Here is an 18,728-nt window from a genome sequence, read left to right as displayed (position 1 = left end):
AGCCATTACACTGTGTTTTCATAAATAATATTGCCATCTTCCCTGTGTCTTGAGTTACAAGTTTCTTTTACACTCTGGTCGAGTGTACCGCACAAGCTACCCTGTACATACCTTCCACGGAACTTGGCGCTAAAATAATCCCCTTGGGCCATCACTAAAACTCCACCTTCTCACAAAATAGCGTATTTTAGCCATAAATAAGTATAATTTTACTTTTATGATATTGACTGAAATGGCGTGGATTGGGTTCTGTTACCAAATACTAACTTGGTTTTAAGCTGTTTATAGACTTTTAATTGTTGCTCCTGCTTTTGCTTGAAAACCAACCTGGACTCCCCTCCACCCCTACTCCCTTAGCGTCAGCAAAATGCCCTGAAGTACGTGACGGAAGAGTGGTGCCAGATCGAGTACGAGCTGCTGCGGGAGCGGGGACTCTGGGGCCCCCCCATTGGTTCCCATCTCGACAAGTGGATGTTGGAGATGACAGAGGGTCCCTGCAGAATGAGGAAAAAAATGGTGCGAAATGATATGTTTTATAACCATTACCCTTACGTGCCAGAAACGGAGCAGGAAACCAACGTGGCGGTGAGTGCTCAAAAGTCAGCGTTTGTCATGGCGGTCTCAAGTTTCCCTTCTTTTTTTGCAAGCATTTTCTCTTATTAGATCAGTTACGTAAAATACCTGGTCTAGAAAATTCAATGAACTGTATTACATTGGCATTGTCAGGATGGTGGCGATGGAATGAAAAGATAAGCAGGGAGATTGCACAGTGAAGCAGTTTAGGTTGGAGACCCTGGAGCCGGCTGCCCGGTCAGTAGCTGATAACCTAGTATCAGCCACTTGAACCTCTTTAGGTTCTGCTTTCTTCACGCCTAAAATGGAGAAAAATAGCAGCTCCATCTTAGAAGCCATTAGGAGGATTAAGTGATGAAAATTAGTCAAGTACTCAGAAAAGTGTCTAGCACAGAATAAGCACTATCTGACTGTTAAGTAAATAAAATAACACAGCCACTAAGCAGTACTCTGAAGAAATGCAGAGCACAGTCAAAGAATAATAGTAGCCCGAGTGTCTAGATCATCCCAGTTATGTTGAGAAGCTTCATCACAGGTTCCGCCAGTAAAAAACAGACAGCATTTGCCCTTAAATTTCTTTTTATTCAGACAAGTTGCCCTTCCTAAAGCCTTCATTCAGATTTTTGCACTGACCAGAAAAATGTTGTCTATAAATTGATCATGATTTAAGAATCATGCTTTTTTTTTTTTTAACATTTGGGAAAATGCAGTCTTCCCCAGTAAAGTCACTGCAAATTGAGGAAGAGAAACCCCTTCACAGTTGAAGTGCTTTCACATTCTTGACTGAGACATGATTCTCTCAACAATGGAAGAAACCAAGATTAATAAAGCAGACTTGGCGCGTGTGTCTTCTAGTGAGAAGATGGTGTAACATGAGACGACTTGGATTGCTCCAGTGCCTCTTTTTTTCTCAGCCAAAACCCTGGCTTCATCTATCTTGTGCTAATTGACTCCACTTTGTCCTGTTGCTATTTAGAATATCGTAGATCTTAGACCTGCTAATATATAGTTGTTTACGATTTTTTAAAGATTGCTCCCTAAAGTTTTGTTTTTCTCAAAGCTATTTCATTCTGTCAAAAACGCCATACTTTGTAAATTTTAACTTAAAGCACTATAATTTCTCATACTAGTGCACTCTGTAGAAAAAAAAACCCACCCATATTTTTGCAGCCTTCTAATAGCACATACTTTTGTCAGAGCAGACTAGCAGTACAGTCTCTGATTATTCATCCATTTTTCCCAAGTAAATAATTGATTAAGAATTTAAGCCTGTAGCACTTTGATAAAATATTTTTATGAAGTCAACACTCATTCAAATTGAATACATTTAAGAATATGAATTGGGCTTCCCTGGTGGCTCAGAGGTTAAAGCGTCTGCCTCCGATGCGGGAGACCCGGGTTCGATCCCTGGGTTGGAAAGATCCCCTGGAGAAGGAAATGGTAACCCACTCCAGTATTCTTGCCTGGAGAATCCCATGGACTGAGAAGCCTGGTAGGCTATAGTCCACAGGGTCGCAAAGAGTCAGACACAACTGAGCGACTTCACCTTCACCTTCAAAAATATGAAAATAGAAGATGAATGTGCTCTCTTAAATATGAGACCATTCACTATATAACTGAGATATATACTTTTTGAGTTACATAACCATAGGTTTTCTTTTTTTTTTTAACCGTGTGTACTCCATTGCTTCTTATAACAGTGTCCTTTTTTTAAAAAGTATTTTCAAAAATTTTTATCAGAGTCTAGTTAATTTACAGTGTTGTTAGTTTCAGCTGTACAACAAAGTGATTTAGTTATACATATAAATATATCTCTTTTTTAGATTCTTTTCCCATACAGGCCATTACAGAGTATTGAGTAGAGTCCCTGTGCTATACAAGGAACTCTATATCTGCTATACAGCAGGTCCTTATCAGTTATCTATTTTATATGTAGTAGTGTATATATGTCAATCCCAATCTTCAATTTATCCCTTGTCCCCTCCTTACCTCCCAAAACCTTAAGTTACAAAAGTGTGTTTGAAGTTCTGTATCAGATAAAAACATAATAATCTATTCAGAGTTCACACTTACAACCTTAATATCCATTAGCATTTTACCTGATCAAAGGAGTTCATCAGCCTGTGAAATCTATAAACAGTCTCAGAAATAAGTGTGCACCATAGGGAGCTTTCCCTGCGCCCCCCCCCCAACAATTGGCTTACATATTGCAAAATACAAGGCAGTTGAGAAATGTTAGAGATACATTTACAAAAAAGGAAAAAGCAGGTGGGAAGGGGAGGTGATTACAGATGGTGGAATTCATGCTGCTTTAGTTCATGTAAAGTCAGGGTTAATATGCTATGATGAAATTTTCCAAATGAATAATGATTTTGGTGGTGCTAGTTCAAAATCTGTAAACTTGAAACACCATTAAATGTCCACTTTTTTATGGAATATGCCATCTGGCAATATTAATATCAAGGAAAATTCCAAAAAGTAGAAGCAAATGCTTCTATTTCACTAACTTCTATTGTAAAATAAAAAAGAGCAGGGACTTCTAGTGGTCCAGTGGCTAAGACTCTCCACTCCCAATGCAGGGGGCCAGGGTTCGATCCCTGGTCAGGGAACTAAATTCCCACATGCCACAACTAAGAGTATGCATGCCACGACTAAAAGAGATCCCACGTGCTGCAACGAATACTTGGCACAGGTAAATAAATAAACAAATGATAAATATTAAAGAGAGAGTGCACAGATACTTACAAGGCACAATGCGGTTGATGCTCTGCAGAGCATTTACTTACAATTTCAGGGCCCTCTGAAGTGTAGTTATGTTATTATCCCAATTTCACAGATGAGAAATAGAAGCCTAGAAAATTAAGGAATCTCTTCTAGGTAGCAGGGCAAGGTATAATACTAAGTAGCAGAGCAAGATATAATAACTATAGGTTGATAATTCCTCAGGAGTTGAATCAGTCTTTAAAAAAGATTCAGTCTCTGGTGGTTTTGAGACATTATCAACAGACAGTGAATTTCTTTCAGAGAGAAACCATATACTAGATTTTTTTTTCTTTTTTTATTTTCAAAGAATTTTTTTGATGTGGACCATTTTTTTAAAGTTTTTGTTGAAATTGCTACAGCATTGCCTACATGTTGTGTTTAGGTTTTTTTTTTTTTTTTTTTTGGCCACAAGTCATACAGGATCTTAGCTCCCAAGCTGGTGATGGGACCTGCACTGCCTGCACTGGAAGGCTACACCCAGCCACTGGACCACAGGAAAGTCCTGTGTATTAGGGTTTCTCTCTAATGCTGAAGCGTATATAGAGCTTAATAAGTGTTCAATGAATGGACTTGTCAGAGCTCTTTCTTCCTGAATTAGAATTTATCCATTGCTTCCCATTCAATATTCTTAGAGAATTTTCCTAATTATTCTTGCACTACAAAGGGCTAGAGTCAAATTTTATGGGCTGTAAAGTTTCTGTAACTTGGGGAGGCTCTATAATAAAAAGAGTATGGCATTATGAATAAAAAATTGCTAGAGCCTCTCTTGCAGGGCTTTGCAAGGAGCCCATAGGAAGTGAGGACTGTTGAGGTATAAGCTTCGTCAGTTTCATAGAAAATCCTCCTCTACTCTGAACCATTTTGAATGTTGCCTCCCAGAATCAGAGACCAGTCACGTCTTTCCTTTACGCTTGTGGAAATGCGCCATTCTCCTTGTACCCATCTTTATAAAATATAGGCAGTACTTTTCGCAACCTAAGAGGTATTTCAGGTATGCTGCTGCTGCTAAGTCGCTTCAGTCGTGTCCGACTCTGTGCGACCCCATAGACGGCAGCCCACCAGGCTCCCCCGTCCCTGGGATTCTCCAGGCCAGAACACTGGAGTGGGTTGCCATTTCCTTCTCCAATGCATGAAAGTGAAAAGTGAAAGTGAAGTCGCTCAGTCATGTCTGACTCTTAGCGACTCCATAAACTGCAGCCTACCAGGCTCCTCCGCCCATGGGATTTTCCAGGCAAGAGTACTGGAGTGGGGTGCCATTGCCTTCTCCGATTTCAGGTATAACAGGTACTAAAAATTGCTTTTGAAGCCTCTTGAGAGGTATAATAGGTTCTGCCTGGAGTAAGGACAAGTGATTTGATCTTCACCTTATTTATTAAGAAGAATCATTGTTTTAAGTAACATTTAAGTCTTTAGTCCTGTTGCTTAAGGTTAACATACAATGATGATTTCAAAGTTATTTCTTGTTTTAAAATCTTTGATGTGTTATATATAATCAAGTGATTATTTCTTTGGTCATTATTTCTTAAACCTGGATAATGCTACATACTGTGTTAAAATGTAGCTTATCTTTTATTGTAAGTTTTGAACTTTATTTTTAAGTTAGATGTTTGTTTGTAGAATGAAGAGAATATTTTAGTGTTTCATTTGCCACAGAATTGAAAGCTTTGAAGTTTTATCAACTAAAATTATTTTAATGAGAACAAAAATTAATTTTGTCCTGAGAAAAGTTATGTACATGTGGAAAATTTTCTAATTGCACTTAAAAGTCCCTTTGCACAGGGACTTTCCTTGGACGGTCGATTTCAAATCTAAAATAGCTATACTGAGTTGTACTATAATTCTGTATTTTAAGTGGTAATATTATTTATAAATACTAAGATGTGAGCCTGGGAAATGATGCAAATACAAAACCTGGTGGTTTTTAAGCAGCTAGCTGCTCTGAATCCTGAGGAAGGAGAATAAAATTCCAAACTTTGTCACTTTAAAATTATATTTAAGTACTAAAACCAGGTTTTAATTCTACAAGCCCCTTATTTTCACAGAATAATAGTCCCAAACAAATTGACTGTTCTTTGCAAATATTATTGGGATAAAACCCTCACTGTTTCCCTTTAATGTTGAGCTGCTCAGGGCAGAAGGGTAAACAACTCACCTAAGTCCCTTTTCTTGTAATTAAGTGAGTCTCCTGTGGCTTCCTCTGCATATATTTTTATATGCTATGTATGAACTAAGTGGCTCAGGAAATTCCATTGCCAATAACAGAGAAAACTTAGAAGTAAAGGAACTATAAAATTATTTACTAGAAATTCTGACATTGAAAATTTTAAATTTCTGTATAAACAGTTATAATAATAATATATAATTTTTTAAATTAAATAGAACTATGATATACTAAAATTATTAGTATACATATAGCTTTGATGTTGAACACTGTACCTTTTAGTAAAATAAGAACCTCAGTTAGTGGCTCAGTGAGCAAATGTGTATTAAACCAGCCCTCCATCATATGCTCCAGGGAACGCACTATCGTGTACATGTCAGACCCTGCCCACATTCTAGTTGGGGATATATAGTAGACATCAGAATTAGGTTTGACAATAGTAGTTGGTCCATTTTGCTATATTGGTTTATCACACATCTGTCCAGTGGTCTGTCTTGTTTTATTTTTTAATTAATTTCAAAATGAGTTAGAGAAATCAGTACCTTTCACCCCTAAACACTTCCACATGTGTAGCAATGGAATTCAGTATTTGTTCAGAATTCTTTTTTTATTGACATGAATTTTACATATAAATCCTAAGTGCACCATTCTGTGAGTCTCAACAAATGTGTAGTAATACTTACGTAACCCAAACCTTTACCACGATTGGGAACATGGATGTGTGTTTTAAAGATTATCTGTCAACGTAAGGTATGCTTTTAAAAATTCGCTTTTAAGGAGAGATGTTTATTAAACCATATTAAATACTTGAAAGTATGCCCAGTAGTTCCGCGTTTGTTTTGCCAGGGGAAGCAAACATTTATGAAAGCATTTTGTCTGCTCATATTTACTGTAAGGCCAGGTCCTGGAAGTCATCTCCAAATACAAACTGTGAAAAGAAGAACTGGAAGGTTGCTTGGATGTGTTATTGTCTGTAGCTATCCGTTTGTATGTGCCACGCGCTGCAGCTCAACAGATCCTGCCTTCTTGTTACTCAGTTTCATTCTGAGAATAAAATATAAAGCAGCTACCTTATTGTTTAAAAAGTAATGTTTAGAGAAAATTTCCATTTGGAGGCTGATAATCCAAGCTTGCTTCCACTTTCAGCCTCTCTGGGATCTCAGCTTTGAAGGCAGCAAAGGAAGAAGGTCCTCTGGCTTTTAGGGGAAGATGTTTTTTCACTAACAAGCACTTAGTGATTTCTGTGGTTTGGGATATTGTAGATAATAGTTCAAACCAGTTGCTTCTGTTGCAAAACAGATCGAGAGATAAGCACAGTAAAAGTTAGGTTCAAGATATTAATAATAGCTAGAACTAGGTTCCATTATCCAATTTTCTCTGTTTTTCCTTTGAAGCCATATAAAGAGTTGTCTCTAAATTGTCCAAGACACTGGCAGCCTATGCTCAAGTTTTGTCTGTGTGACTTTGAAGTCTGTCTTGTTCAGTAACCTTGAGAATTTTAGCAGTTATGTTTTACTTTAAAACTACTTTTGATAACTGAGAAAATAATCACAAGATGCTCAGTGATTATTTCAAGCAGCTTAGGATATCATTAATTTTGTGTGAGTGCATCTTCCATATTTCATACAATCCTCAAGAGTATTTTATTTTTGTGTTGCTCTTTGTTATTTTTTTCTGATGTGTCTATACTTAATACCCTATTTTCAGTCTGAGATCCCAAGTAAACAGCCTGAGACACCTGATGATATCATTCCTCAAAAGGTAAACCACAAAATACCATAAAAGAATGCAAAATGCTTACAGTTTTTTTATTTTAATTTCTTTGTTTTGGTTTTGTTTTATTTTATATTAGTGCATGGTAGACTAGACTAACCTAAAGGGATAACCTTCAATTTGCTATTTCTGTAAGTTCCGTGGAGTTGAAAAAAGTGAATTTCATTCCTACTAAGAGATGTTCTCATCTCTCTTGCTTTGTTCCGATTAGCTTTCTAGGATCCCTATGCAGCTCACTAACAGGCTGAATACCCATCGCTCTCACCGTGAAAAGTGTACCGCTTCACACATAAACTAACAAGTTCCAAGGCATGTTAGTAATGGGCAGCTGGACACCACCAAGTTTGTTTTCAACTTCTCATTTAATTCTTCTAGATACTAAACAATATATATTTTGAGACTGCAAGTGTATTCTCTCTTAAAATTACTTTTTCAATCAGAAGGAACTAAATGGAAACTAAGTGTATGATCACTTTTAAATACTATTTTATTTTAATTTAAATTTATATAATTGTTTTCTTTTTGTGGGAAGATTCAATACATAAGCAGTAAAAAAAAATGCAGAACTTTACAACACAGAAATTTACCTCAAAATATTTGGGGGAGAATCCTTTTAGTTCCGAATCAGATATGAAGTCAGTATCCAAGATGTTGTCCCACATTTGTTAATTCATTGTCTTGCCCATCACTAACTATGCTTTCATCTTTTTAAAAATGAACAATTTTGAGTTGAAGATAATTGTTAAATCTTGTGTAGAGAATTGTTATAATACAAAATTAACTACCCTGCTTTCATTTCAAAAAATACTACAATATTCTTATTAATTTATCAGATTCATCCTTCCATAATTGTAATATTATTTTACAGCATTTCAGTACTTGCGTGTTACATAGTCCAGTTTTCATTTGCTGCATATCGTTCATCAGTTAGCTTGCAGCTCTCTTCGTTCTAAGTCTACACCTGAAGTTAAGGGTAGCGGTGGCTTGAGTTAGGTATCTTTTCACCTCAAAATTGGTTCAGTATTTTAGTCTAAATATTTCATCCAGTTGGACACTTTTTTTCCATTTTACTTCAAAATCATTTTTAAAAGAGTTTTACTTAATATAAGTATTTTTGTAGACAGTACATATTAACTATTTGATGGAGAGTTAGGCTGATAGAATATTTTCAATTAGATTTTAATGGGGAAGGAAAGTAATGTTTAGAAAGAGAAGGTCTTTAAGCGTGTTTCAAACTCTTATCTTTTTCTTAATTGTTAATTCAAAGTCTGGGTCATTCTGGTCAAGGAACATATAAACTTTTCCCTTTGGTCTTGCATTTTTATAGGAAATTTTAAACCTTAATTTCTCATTGTTTGTTGTTTTAAGAAAAAATTTGGGTCAACTGGAAAACCTGTTTTTTAAGATAAATATTAATTATTCTGAAAAGAAAATGCTCTGTATTAAACACCAAAAAGTTAAATCTCTTCTGATGTTTCTGGGTAATTAATTTCTTCTTCAAAATGGACTTATGTATGTTCTTGATACACTCATGTATTTGTTAAGTTTCTGGATCATATTCTTTTACACAACAAACAACAGGGTTGTTTTAGCAAATTGGAGACAGAAGCTGGAGTAGCAGGTGAACCAGATGGTGTCATCTGGCCTGAAGCCAGTGCATTCCATGTGGGGTCAGGACTCTGAAGGGTTGGGCCATTCCCAGTGTTACGGTGAGACATGGGAATACCAGGAGGAAAAGGGCAGTTCTGGGTTTCTACCTCCAAGTATCTGCAGTACACACACAGGTAGTTCCTACCAAAGGGATGGCCCTTTAGGCCTAAGCTGTTTACTTGGGGCAGAAACAAAATTCCAGGCTCTCCACAAACTGGACATCCCCTTACAACATGATGCTTTCTGACACTGGGTGTTCTCTCTACTGTACTGCTGCATCAGGAAGACTGTGCTCTACTAACATGGAAACATTTGACAAAAGATGATGTATTTCTTTTTTCGGAAAGGACAAAACTGCTAATGTTGTTTTATGTATGTCTTCTAAAAGTCAGTACAATTTAAAAAGAGAGAAACCTAACCCAAAAGTCTGTGCTCTTACTATGTACAGTCTATTAATTCTTGAAGATGAATTAGCTGAGCACTTTCCTTTTGCTGTTCCATAGAAGCCTGCTCGATACAGAAGAGCCATAAGTTATGACAGTAAAGAATACTACATGCGACTAGCCTCCGGCAACCCAGCCATTGTGCAGGATGCCATCGTAGAGAGCTCTGAAGGAGAAGCTGCTCAGCAAGAACCAGAACATGGTGAAGACACGATTGCTAAAGTCAAAGGTCAGCAGCCTTCCTCTCTGACTTTAATTAAAAACACTTGGGAGCATTCCTTCTACTTCAATTCATATGAAAAATATTAGCAATGATAAACAGTAGGAAGACCCTCCTGGAGAAGAACATGGCTACCCACTCCAGTATTCTTGCCTGGAGAAGTCCATGGACAGAGAAGCCTGTCAGGTTATAGTCCATGGGGTCACAAAGAGTTGGATATGACTGAGCGACTATTTATATATTATAAACAGTAGGGCCAAACTTATTAAAAGTATATATGCATATTTTAGTATATCAACCTTCTTAAAGATGGATTTCTATATCAAAACTAAAGAGACTGGCTCTTCTTTATAGCCTATAGATGAATGTCATGTACCCATTGGCTTGATTTTTTTTTTTTTTTTCACTGTATCTGGCAGAATTCTCTGTGGTACCTGATATTTTAAGTTAAGGCCCTAATAACTAAGTGAATATTTATAAGATTAAAACAACCATTAAATGTGTTATTAGTGCATGTTAGCCAACAGTAAGAAATAATGATCTTTTCTCCTATGAACTAAAACATATTATTGCAAATCTGTACTTTGTGAGCCTAGTAAGACCTGCATATGATCAAGGATTGGACTAAAATGGACATGGGCTTTTTGATTCTGGACATCTGTATATGTGTGCCCTCTGCCCTCCTCTACAGCTTCTCTGTGAGCTGGACCTTCCCAATTTTGTCCTAAGATACTGATCCCACTGTCCTCCACTGAAGCCTTCTCGTTCAGCTCCCCTGGCTGCAGTGGCACTGTAGTCGTATCTTTTACAGCAATTTCAGTGATTTTATGTTTTCCTAAATTATCAGTTTCTCAGAGGCAGAGATTATTTCATGTCTAGCACACAATGGGGACTCAGTTGATGTTGAAAAAGTAAAATCAATCCATTGTTATTTTTTAAGCCTCTGAAATAATCATAAATTGTAAAGTCTTGGTATAGTCCATAGATAAAGCCCTGGAATGTGAATTAAAAGTATAAGTTAAAAATTATTTGCAGATCTCATTGATAAAAATCTAATAGTATATGGCCATGTCAACATAAAGCATTTATCTATAGTTGTGGTCAGCTTCTCGTATCATACCTGTTTTCTCTCATGATGACTATGAATTACTAAATATTTCGTAAGTGACCTAACATTTTCGTAGAATCCTTGAAATTTTTAGTAAACAGAGTTTTCAGCCTTCTTATTTCTTGACACTGCATCAGCAAAGTCATTGAGATCAGTCCAAAGCTGTGTTATAGCCATATAACCAAGGTATATAATTGGTATATAACCAAGGTATATACCAATATATAACCAAGGTATATAATTCACAGTTTGTGGTGATGTGTTTGGGTCATTGGCATTTAGCTTCTCTTAGCCTCAGTTTTCCTAATTCCTAATTAAACTAAAACCACAAATATTGGTGTCCTTACTGTGATGTGCTAGATGTTATGATAGATATAGAATTGGAGGTTTTGATTCATCAAACTATAAATAAAGCAGCTGGAAGTTTTTCCCTTGCTGGATGTCCTCAGCAAGACTTGCTCTTTCTTGCTTATTTATTGTGTGTGCATGCTAAGTCACTTCAGTTGTGTCCGACTCTTTGCAACCCCATGGACTGTAGTTGCCAGGCTCCTCTGTCCATGGGATTCTCCAGGCAAGAATACTGGAGTGGGTTGCCATTTCCTTCTCCAGCTTATTTATTGTAGTCTTTGCTATGTGAAAATAAGGTTCTTCCCAAGACAAACCAGAACCTCTGATAACTTGGGTTCAAAGGGTAGGATTCTAGCAGATATGTTTTTCCAAAATTCTTAGAGCAGCTATAGTAGATAGATGTGACATTACTTTTGAGGAAACAAACTAAAGAATATTAAATGTGAGATTTAGAGATAGAGTCCTAGAGCCTGTTTGTTTCCTATACTTTGGGATATCAGTGGTTACCTTCATCCTCAGATTTTAATTTCACCTCCTGTGATTATCAATAAAATTATCAAAATGTAGGCAGTAAAATGTTAACTTATTGGGCAAATTAAAGTATCCAGCTCTATATCAAAAAGAATTGTGTTCTTACTCTTTATGATCTGTTGAGTTAAACAGATTCATTCATGTCTGAATGACCATAGTGCCACTTATAACGTGAGTCTTTAAATAGCCCTCATGGGCCCTCCATGTAAGTGGGATCTCTTATAATCATGTTTATAACTTGCTGTCCTTATTCTTGTTTCTGATAATGACTGACCATTTATTAATGGTATCCCCTCAGTAAAACCCACACGTTAGCATCACCCCTGTTACCATTCACTCTGCTAATCTCTCTGTTTATCATCATCGTCATCTGACACTTGTTGAGAGTTTACTATTTATCATGTACGATCCTAAGCACTTGATCGGAATTACCTCATTTAGTTCTCCAACAGTCCTCCAGGTATCCAGTAGGGATGATATTTTTGTCCTGTTTTTATAAATGAGAACCCTTTGAGATTCAGAGAGGGCAGATAATACTCCCAGGTCATACAACTGTTTAATACCAGATCTGTGCTGAGTGGGGTGGTTTTTTGGGTTTTTTTTTTTTTTGGCAGGGGCGAAGCAGGCGGTGATTGGTAATTTTTTATTTGTTTTGGTTTTTGGGTTTTTTATGGTTGTGGTGGTGATTTTTTTGGTCAGCACTGGGTTTTCATTGCAACACACAGGCTGTTTGTTGCAGAGAGTTTCTCTAGTTGTAGCTCATGGGCTCTAGAGCAGTTGGGCTCAGTAGCTGCAGTACATGGGCTCTCTAATTGCAACTCATGGTATTAGTTACTCTGATATTAGTTACCCAGCATTTAGGATCTTAGTTCTCTGACCAAGGGATTGAACCCATGTCCTCTGCATTTGAAGGTGGATTCTTAACCACTGGACCACCAGGGAAGTCCCTAGAGCCTGTGCTGTTGGCCACTGAAGTGTGTGCATGCCTTCCTGAATTCTCTCAAATTGTACAGGAAGGACTCCTTGAGACCAAACCGCTCCCCAGTGGCCCCCGTGAGACCACATGGCCCTCTTGGCTCTTGTCCTGCAGGACTGGTCAAGCCACCTCTCAAACGGTCTCGGTCAGCACCGGACGGAGGCGATGAGGAGACACAGGAGCAGTTACAGGACCAGACAGCTGAGGGCAGCTCGATAGAAGAGGAGGAGAAAACAGACAACGCCACCCTGCTGCGCCTGTTGGAGGAGGGCGAAAAGGTGCTGGGCTTCTGGACAGGAGGGGTTGCACTGAGTGGTTTGTTTCCCTTTTACAAGACAGCTGAAGGGTATTTATCTGGCAGCCAAAGAGACATATTGCAGCCTCTGCAGCGAAATCAGTATTAAGCCCCCTTCTGGGTTCAGCACTCTTCATCTGCAGGACTTTCTCACCTCTCCGGACACCGACCAGCATGAAGCGGCATCAGATACAGGATTAACATTGACACCTAGTTCCCTGTCTTCCTCTGTATACCCTTTACCAAATTGCAGCTCTCCCCTTAATTCTCTTTCAATCCCATGTACACAACCCGTTCAGTAATGTGGTCCTGTATTTTTCCCTTCTCCTCTGTAATTGCACTAACCACTTGAGCAGCTTCAACTAACCCATCATCCCCAAGCCTTGAGCCCATCACCCCCAGCCTCATATTTCACCCCTACACTCAGCTTCACTCACAGAAGACTACTTGGCCTTCCTATGTCGCTCTCAATCTCTTATAACCTGCGACCCCTCTAGGCTTAGTTTACTGACTCTGCTGTGTAGCCTGAGCCCCGTAGCTCTTTGTACCTTGCAGTTCACTCCATCCATGATGTTGGTTCTTTAATTTGCACTTTACTCATTGCATTCTCTGCATAAATGCCCCTGTCACTCGCATAACCTGTATCCCTGTAACCCACATTTGATACAGCTTCATTTATCTGGAGTCTTTAGTACTCAATACATAGGAACTTTTCCTTCAGGGTTTTGCCAACCCAGATGTAAATACCCTCCTCTAAGCTTTTATAAAGCCCTATGTCTTTCACTCTTTTAGAGCTTAATTTTTAAAATTCTGTTCAAATATATGTAGCCTGATTAATCTTGAATGAAAACATAAAAAGAGGGGGGGAAAAGTTGTAACTATAAAAACCCTATATCTATCACTCCCTGGAGAAGGGAATGGCAACCCACTCCAGTATTCTTGCCTGGAGCATTCCATGGACAGAGGAGCCTGGAGGGCTCTAGTCCATGGGGTCACAAAGAGTCAGACATGACTGAGCGACTAATACTTTCACTTTCTTTTTTGTCTGTCACTCATTTTAGTGAGTTATGATTCCTTTGTTCCTGTGACTGTTTCTTCCCCTAGATAGTGAGCTCATTGTAGGCAGACAGTGTTTTCTTATTTCTACCCCAGTGCCTTGCACAGCTCTTAATCACCTGATACACAGTCTGTAAACCTTGAATGAAGGAGTGTCTGGTTGAATAAAGGGATAAAAGAATGAAGGAATTGAATGTGTAGTATCACATCTTTAAAGATTGTGTTTGTCTGTTATAGTAGATTGTGGTATAACCCTTAAAATATTACTCACTAAGAAATAGTAACTAGAAATTAGAGCTTAATTTTTTCAGATTCTGTTCAAATATATAGCCTGATTAATCTTGAATGAAAACATTAAAAAAATTGTAACTATAAAAGTACAGTAGGTCTGAAGGAAGGAAGCACATGATAAGTGTCTGGGAGCTTCGGAATGTTCTATTCCTTGTTCTGGATGCTGGTTGCATCATATTTTAAGCATTTGAAAATTCTTTAAGGTATGCACTTAGGAAATAACATTTTCTATGTGTCTATTTTACTTAAAATAGAATTATTTTAGAAGTATGTGAAGTTTTTTCACTGTAACATTCTAAATTTTTATTGTAGTTCACATGTGGTGTTGAAACTTCTATTTGTCTATTTTAGAAAATTTATTTTCTAATACTGTCATGTTTTAAGCTTCTGATCTTACGAGTACAGCCTTTGCTCTAATTGCTTTAAGCTTGAATAGTGCAGGAAGTGCATTTAGACTGACATTCATTTGACAGTTGTTTGACTCTGATTCAGTTGCTGATTTTTTTTCCTTGACTCATGTTAAACTAAGAATAAGCAAGAAGGAATTTTTACTAAGAACTAGATCCTGCCTGTTGGAAAGATAACAATGGTAACATTGAGGGCTTTAGCAAGTCCGTCCTTCTATGAGGAAAATACAGCTTCTGCCAAGTTTGGCTTTTTACAATGGCACCACAGTCTGCCAGGCAGGCGGAATCCAGTGGGGAGCGAACAGAGACAAATTCCAGAGGCTGTTATGGAAGAAGAGGAAAGTAAGCTGTGTGGAAGAGAAGACAGCCAGCAGTTGCTAACATGATTCTATATATTCTGTCACTCTTACAACCCGCCACTGAAGTTTATTTGAAATTTACTTGAAGATACAGAAGCCCAGAGACATGAAGAAATCTGACCAAATCTCTAGTTAAATGACAAAACTAGAAAGTCAACTCGGGAACATCAGGCTCTACATGCCTTTCCCCCTCTGTGCGTCCTGCCTGGCCAAGGGCTCAGTCGGAAGCTCCCCACATGGTGCCTCAGTTCCCCTTCCTGCAAAGTTTCTGTCTGTCTTCCTCCTCTTCTAACTTGTTCACTGACTCTGGAACCTCGTACACACGTGTCTGGCAGAGTTAGTACTCAGTGAATACTGGGATAAGTGGATTGAGTGGATGGATGTGAATAGAAGGTTGTTTCCTTTTACTGAAGTCAAACTGCAACTCAAGACTGCAATCTTAGCTCTTCTGTTTATTATGTTTGCAATCAGATTAATATGCTTAGCTCAGGGGGTGCCATCACACAGTAACATCTTGGTAAAATTTTGTTTGCCCATTAAATCCATGTTTAAAAACATTTTGCTTCCTTTGTATTTTTTTTTTTAAATAAATTAGTTGATTTTTTAAAAACTATACTAATGAATGTTTCTGGTTTTCTTAATAGATCCAGCACATGTACCGCTGTGCTCGAGTCCAGGGCCTTGATACCAGTGAGGGGCTACTCCTCTTTGGTAAAGAGCATTTCTATGTGATTGATGGATTTACAATGACAGCAACCAGAGAAATAAGAGATATTGAAACCTTACCTCCAAAGTAAGTAAATGAATGAAGAGACACAAAGTATAGCTGTCTTTAGCAAACAAGATACCTACATAGTTTTTTTTTTTTAATGAAAAGTTATGTTTTAAGTAATGTTATCTCTCAGTTTGTATGCATCTGTCATTACATATTCACAAGAGTAATATTTCAAAACTATAAGGGACAAATTTGCCTTTTTATCAAAATGAAAACTACATAAGATTTATTTCTATGCATTAATAGCATTAGATATAATACAAGTTCCTGATATTGTCATCTGTATATTTATAAAGTTATTCTAAATGTGCAGAGTGTTCTTTTTTCAAATCTCAGTGCAAACACAGTTATAGCAAAAACACAGGCAGCTGTACAAAACGCCAACAAATGTAAGCACGCCCATGTCCTCTGAGTACCCTAGAAGCAGTGTGACCTATGCACAGGCAGGAATTAACTGGCTAAGTTGATCCAGCTTCCTTTTCTTCTGCCAGTCCCGTGATGGACATGATACTGGGTAATGGAAAACCCAGAGGCAGACAAAACAAAAAGGAAGATAAAAAGCTAAAGACTTAGAAAATCAACATGCTCTTCTCTTCCTCTTACATTTTGAACACCTAATGTACATGGTGAATGTGGACACCTTGATCTTCATTCTGACACATGGTTATCTTCATTCCTAGGATATAATTTCACATTATCATTTTTAGCAGCCATCAGGGCCACATGATGACTTTTATGGGCCTCCTCTTGCATATAAAATTATTTAAAGTGATGTTTTCTGATTGTGTTGGTTTAAAGATGAATATATTCACTTTATATATTACCACATTTTCTTCTACCTAAAAATTCAAGGTTTTTTCTTTTGATTTTAAAAGATATTAAAACATTTTCTTGGCCCCTTAAAGGTATATAGACCTTGGCACTGTACCAGCTATGCCTGATAGATATGCGCTTTTGGCCACCTCATGTGAAGAGTTGACTCACTGGAAAAGACTCTGATGCTGGGAGGGATTGGGGGCAGGAGGAAAAGGGGACAACAGAGGATGAGATGGCTGGATGGCATCACCAACTCGATGGACGTGAGTTTGAGTGAACTCTGAGAGTTGGTGATAGACAAAGTTATATTCACCAAAGGGGATTTATAGTATCCCTTCAGTTTAGTCGCTCAGTCGTGTCTAACTCTGCACTCCCATGAACCACAGCATGCCAGGCCTCCCTGTCCATCACCAACTCCCGGAGTTTATCCAAACTCATGTCCATTGAGTTGGTGATGTCATCCAACCATCTCATCCTTTGTCGTCCCCTTCTCCTCCTGCCCTCAATCTTTCCCAACATCAGGGTCTTTTCCAGTGAGTCAGCTCTTCGCATCAGGTGGCCAAAGTATTGGAGTTTCAGCCTCAGCATCAGTCCTTCCAATGAACACCCGGGACTGATCTCCTTTAAGATGGACTGGTTGGATCTCCTTGCAGTCCAAGGGACTCTCAAGAGTCTTCTCCAACACCACAGCTCAAAAGCATCAATTCTTCGGAGCTCAGCTTTCTTTATAGTCCAACTCGCACATCCATACGTGACTACTGGAAAAACCATAGCCTTGACTAGACGGACCTTTGTTAACAATGTATACTGAGTTGCTAACAAATTACTCTCTTAAAAGGTTTTTTCTTTAACTAAATATTCAGGTATACTGTGTCCTGCTTCTTTTCCCATGTTGAAAATAGCACCCCCGTTTGTTGAACAGTGAGTTTACCTCTTGCTTTGTTTCTGTTGCCTCCTTTTTCCGGGCTGCCTCTAGTATGCATGAGCCGATTATCCCTAGAGGAGCCAGGCAAGGCCCCAGTCAGCTCAAGAGAACGTGCAGTATCTTTGCATATGAAGATATCAAGGAAGTGCATAAACGGAGATATCTCCTGCAGGTTGGTTGATTTAGTAGAAATAAACATTTTGTCATGTTCCTTTATTTAGAAGATGTATACATGATAGGCTCCGCCTTATTGCTTAAGAGTTTTGGATTTGGTTGTATATAGACAAGCTCGTGTCACATGTGGCATAGCTTTATAATACATCCCTTTAGCATCCTAAAACTTTGAGTGTTATCTTTGTTATCCATCTTTCCCTATAGTTATCCAGATTTATATTTGTTGCATAAAAATTAGATTCACTATAAATTTACAAAATTATAATTTTGTAGTAAGGATTTTAGAAACAAATTGAGCAGAACAAATTCCATCTGTTTTTGTAATTTAATCTACTAGGAATTCATGACTCAAAAAATGTTTTCCAGTCATCAGATTAACTGCTTCAATATTAGGGAAACTCATAGTGGAAAAGTTAATATGTAACCTTACTTGCATTTTTTCTTAATGTCTTTCCCTCTGATCTTTTCAGCCTATCGCTGTGGAAGTTTTCTCTGGAGATGGACGAAACTACCTCCTTGCTTTTCAGAAAGGAATCAGAAACAAAGTTTATCAAAGGTATAGATTATTACGAATACTTCGTAATGCTGTATTGTGGGAAGCAATGGGAGGTGTAAAGCATTACAAGTTCAGCTCATTTTTTAAAAATCAATTAAATACTTGAATTAACTTTGAAGAAAATGTTTCATTTTTGCCAGCCTCTTGAAATGTGCTTCTTCTGATGCTCTTCTGTTTTGAAAGAACGTTTTTTTTCCTTCTGGTAACTTACACTGCTGCTGCTGCTGCTAAGTCGCTTCAGTCGTGTCCGACTCTGTGCGACCCCATAGGTGACAGCCTGGGATTGTTCAGGCAAGAATACTGGAGTGGGTTGCCATTTCCTTCTTCAAACTTACACTAGACTTCATCAAAATATCTCTTTAAGTATAAAGGAATGATGAAACTATAGCTTAAAAAATAATACTTTAGGTTCAGAATAGGCTTTGTTCATATTTACCAAAAAGAAGACAGTGCCATACCTTGCTATTGAATACAGAGCCTGAATTTCCTTAGAATTTATATTCTTGTGGGACTTTTCTGACTTTGGAA

At 37.9% G+C, this 18,728-nt stretch overlaps 1 protein-coding gene across 3 annotated transcripts in view; it reads left to right on the top strand.

The window, feature by feature from the left end:
- WDFY3 (WD repeat and FYVE domain containing 3) overlaps window positions 1–18,728 on the top strand; it is a 283,520-nt gene that overhangs the window by 221,044 nt on the left and 43,748 nt on the right. For 2 of the 3 annotated variants that reach the window (XM_027544939.1, XM_027544938.1), the window contains 7 exons: window positions 358–585; window positions 7,205–7,258; window positions 9,424–9,592; window positions 12,661–12,824; window positions 15,599–15,747; window positions 17,522–17,642; window positions 18,115–18,200. In XM_027544939.1, the coding sequence (XP_027400740.1) occupies window positions 358–585; window positions 7,205–7,258; window positions 9,424–9,592; window positions 12,661–12,824; window positions 15,599–15,747; window positions 17,522–17,642; window positions 18,115–18,200 (971 nt within the window). The remainder of the gene's footprint in view (window positions 1–357; window positions 586–7,204; window positions 7,259–9,423; window positions 9,593–12,660; window positions 12,825–15,598; window positions 15,748–17,521; window positions 17,643–18,114; window positions 18,201–18,728) is intronic. The other variant, XM_027544940.1, reaches the window with a different exon arrangement.

Source organism: Bos indicus x Bos taurus, chromosome 6, assembly GCF_003369695.1.
Source record: "Bos indicus x Bos taurus breed Angus x Brahman F1 hybrid chromosome 6, Bos_hybrid_MaternalHap_v2.0, whole genome shotgun sequence".
Classification (NCBI taxonomy): domain Eukaryota; kingdom Metazoa; phylum Chordata; class Mammalia; order Artiodactyla; family Bovidae; genus Bos; species Bos indicus x Bos taurus.
This window is presented reverse-complemented; position numbering and strand designations above follow the sequence as displayed.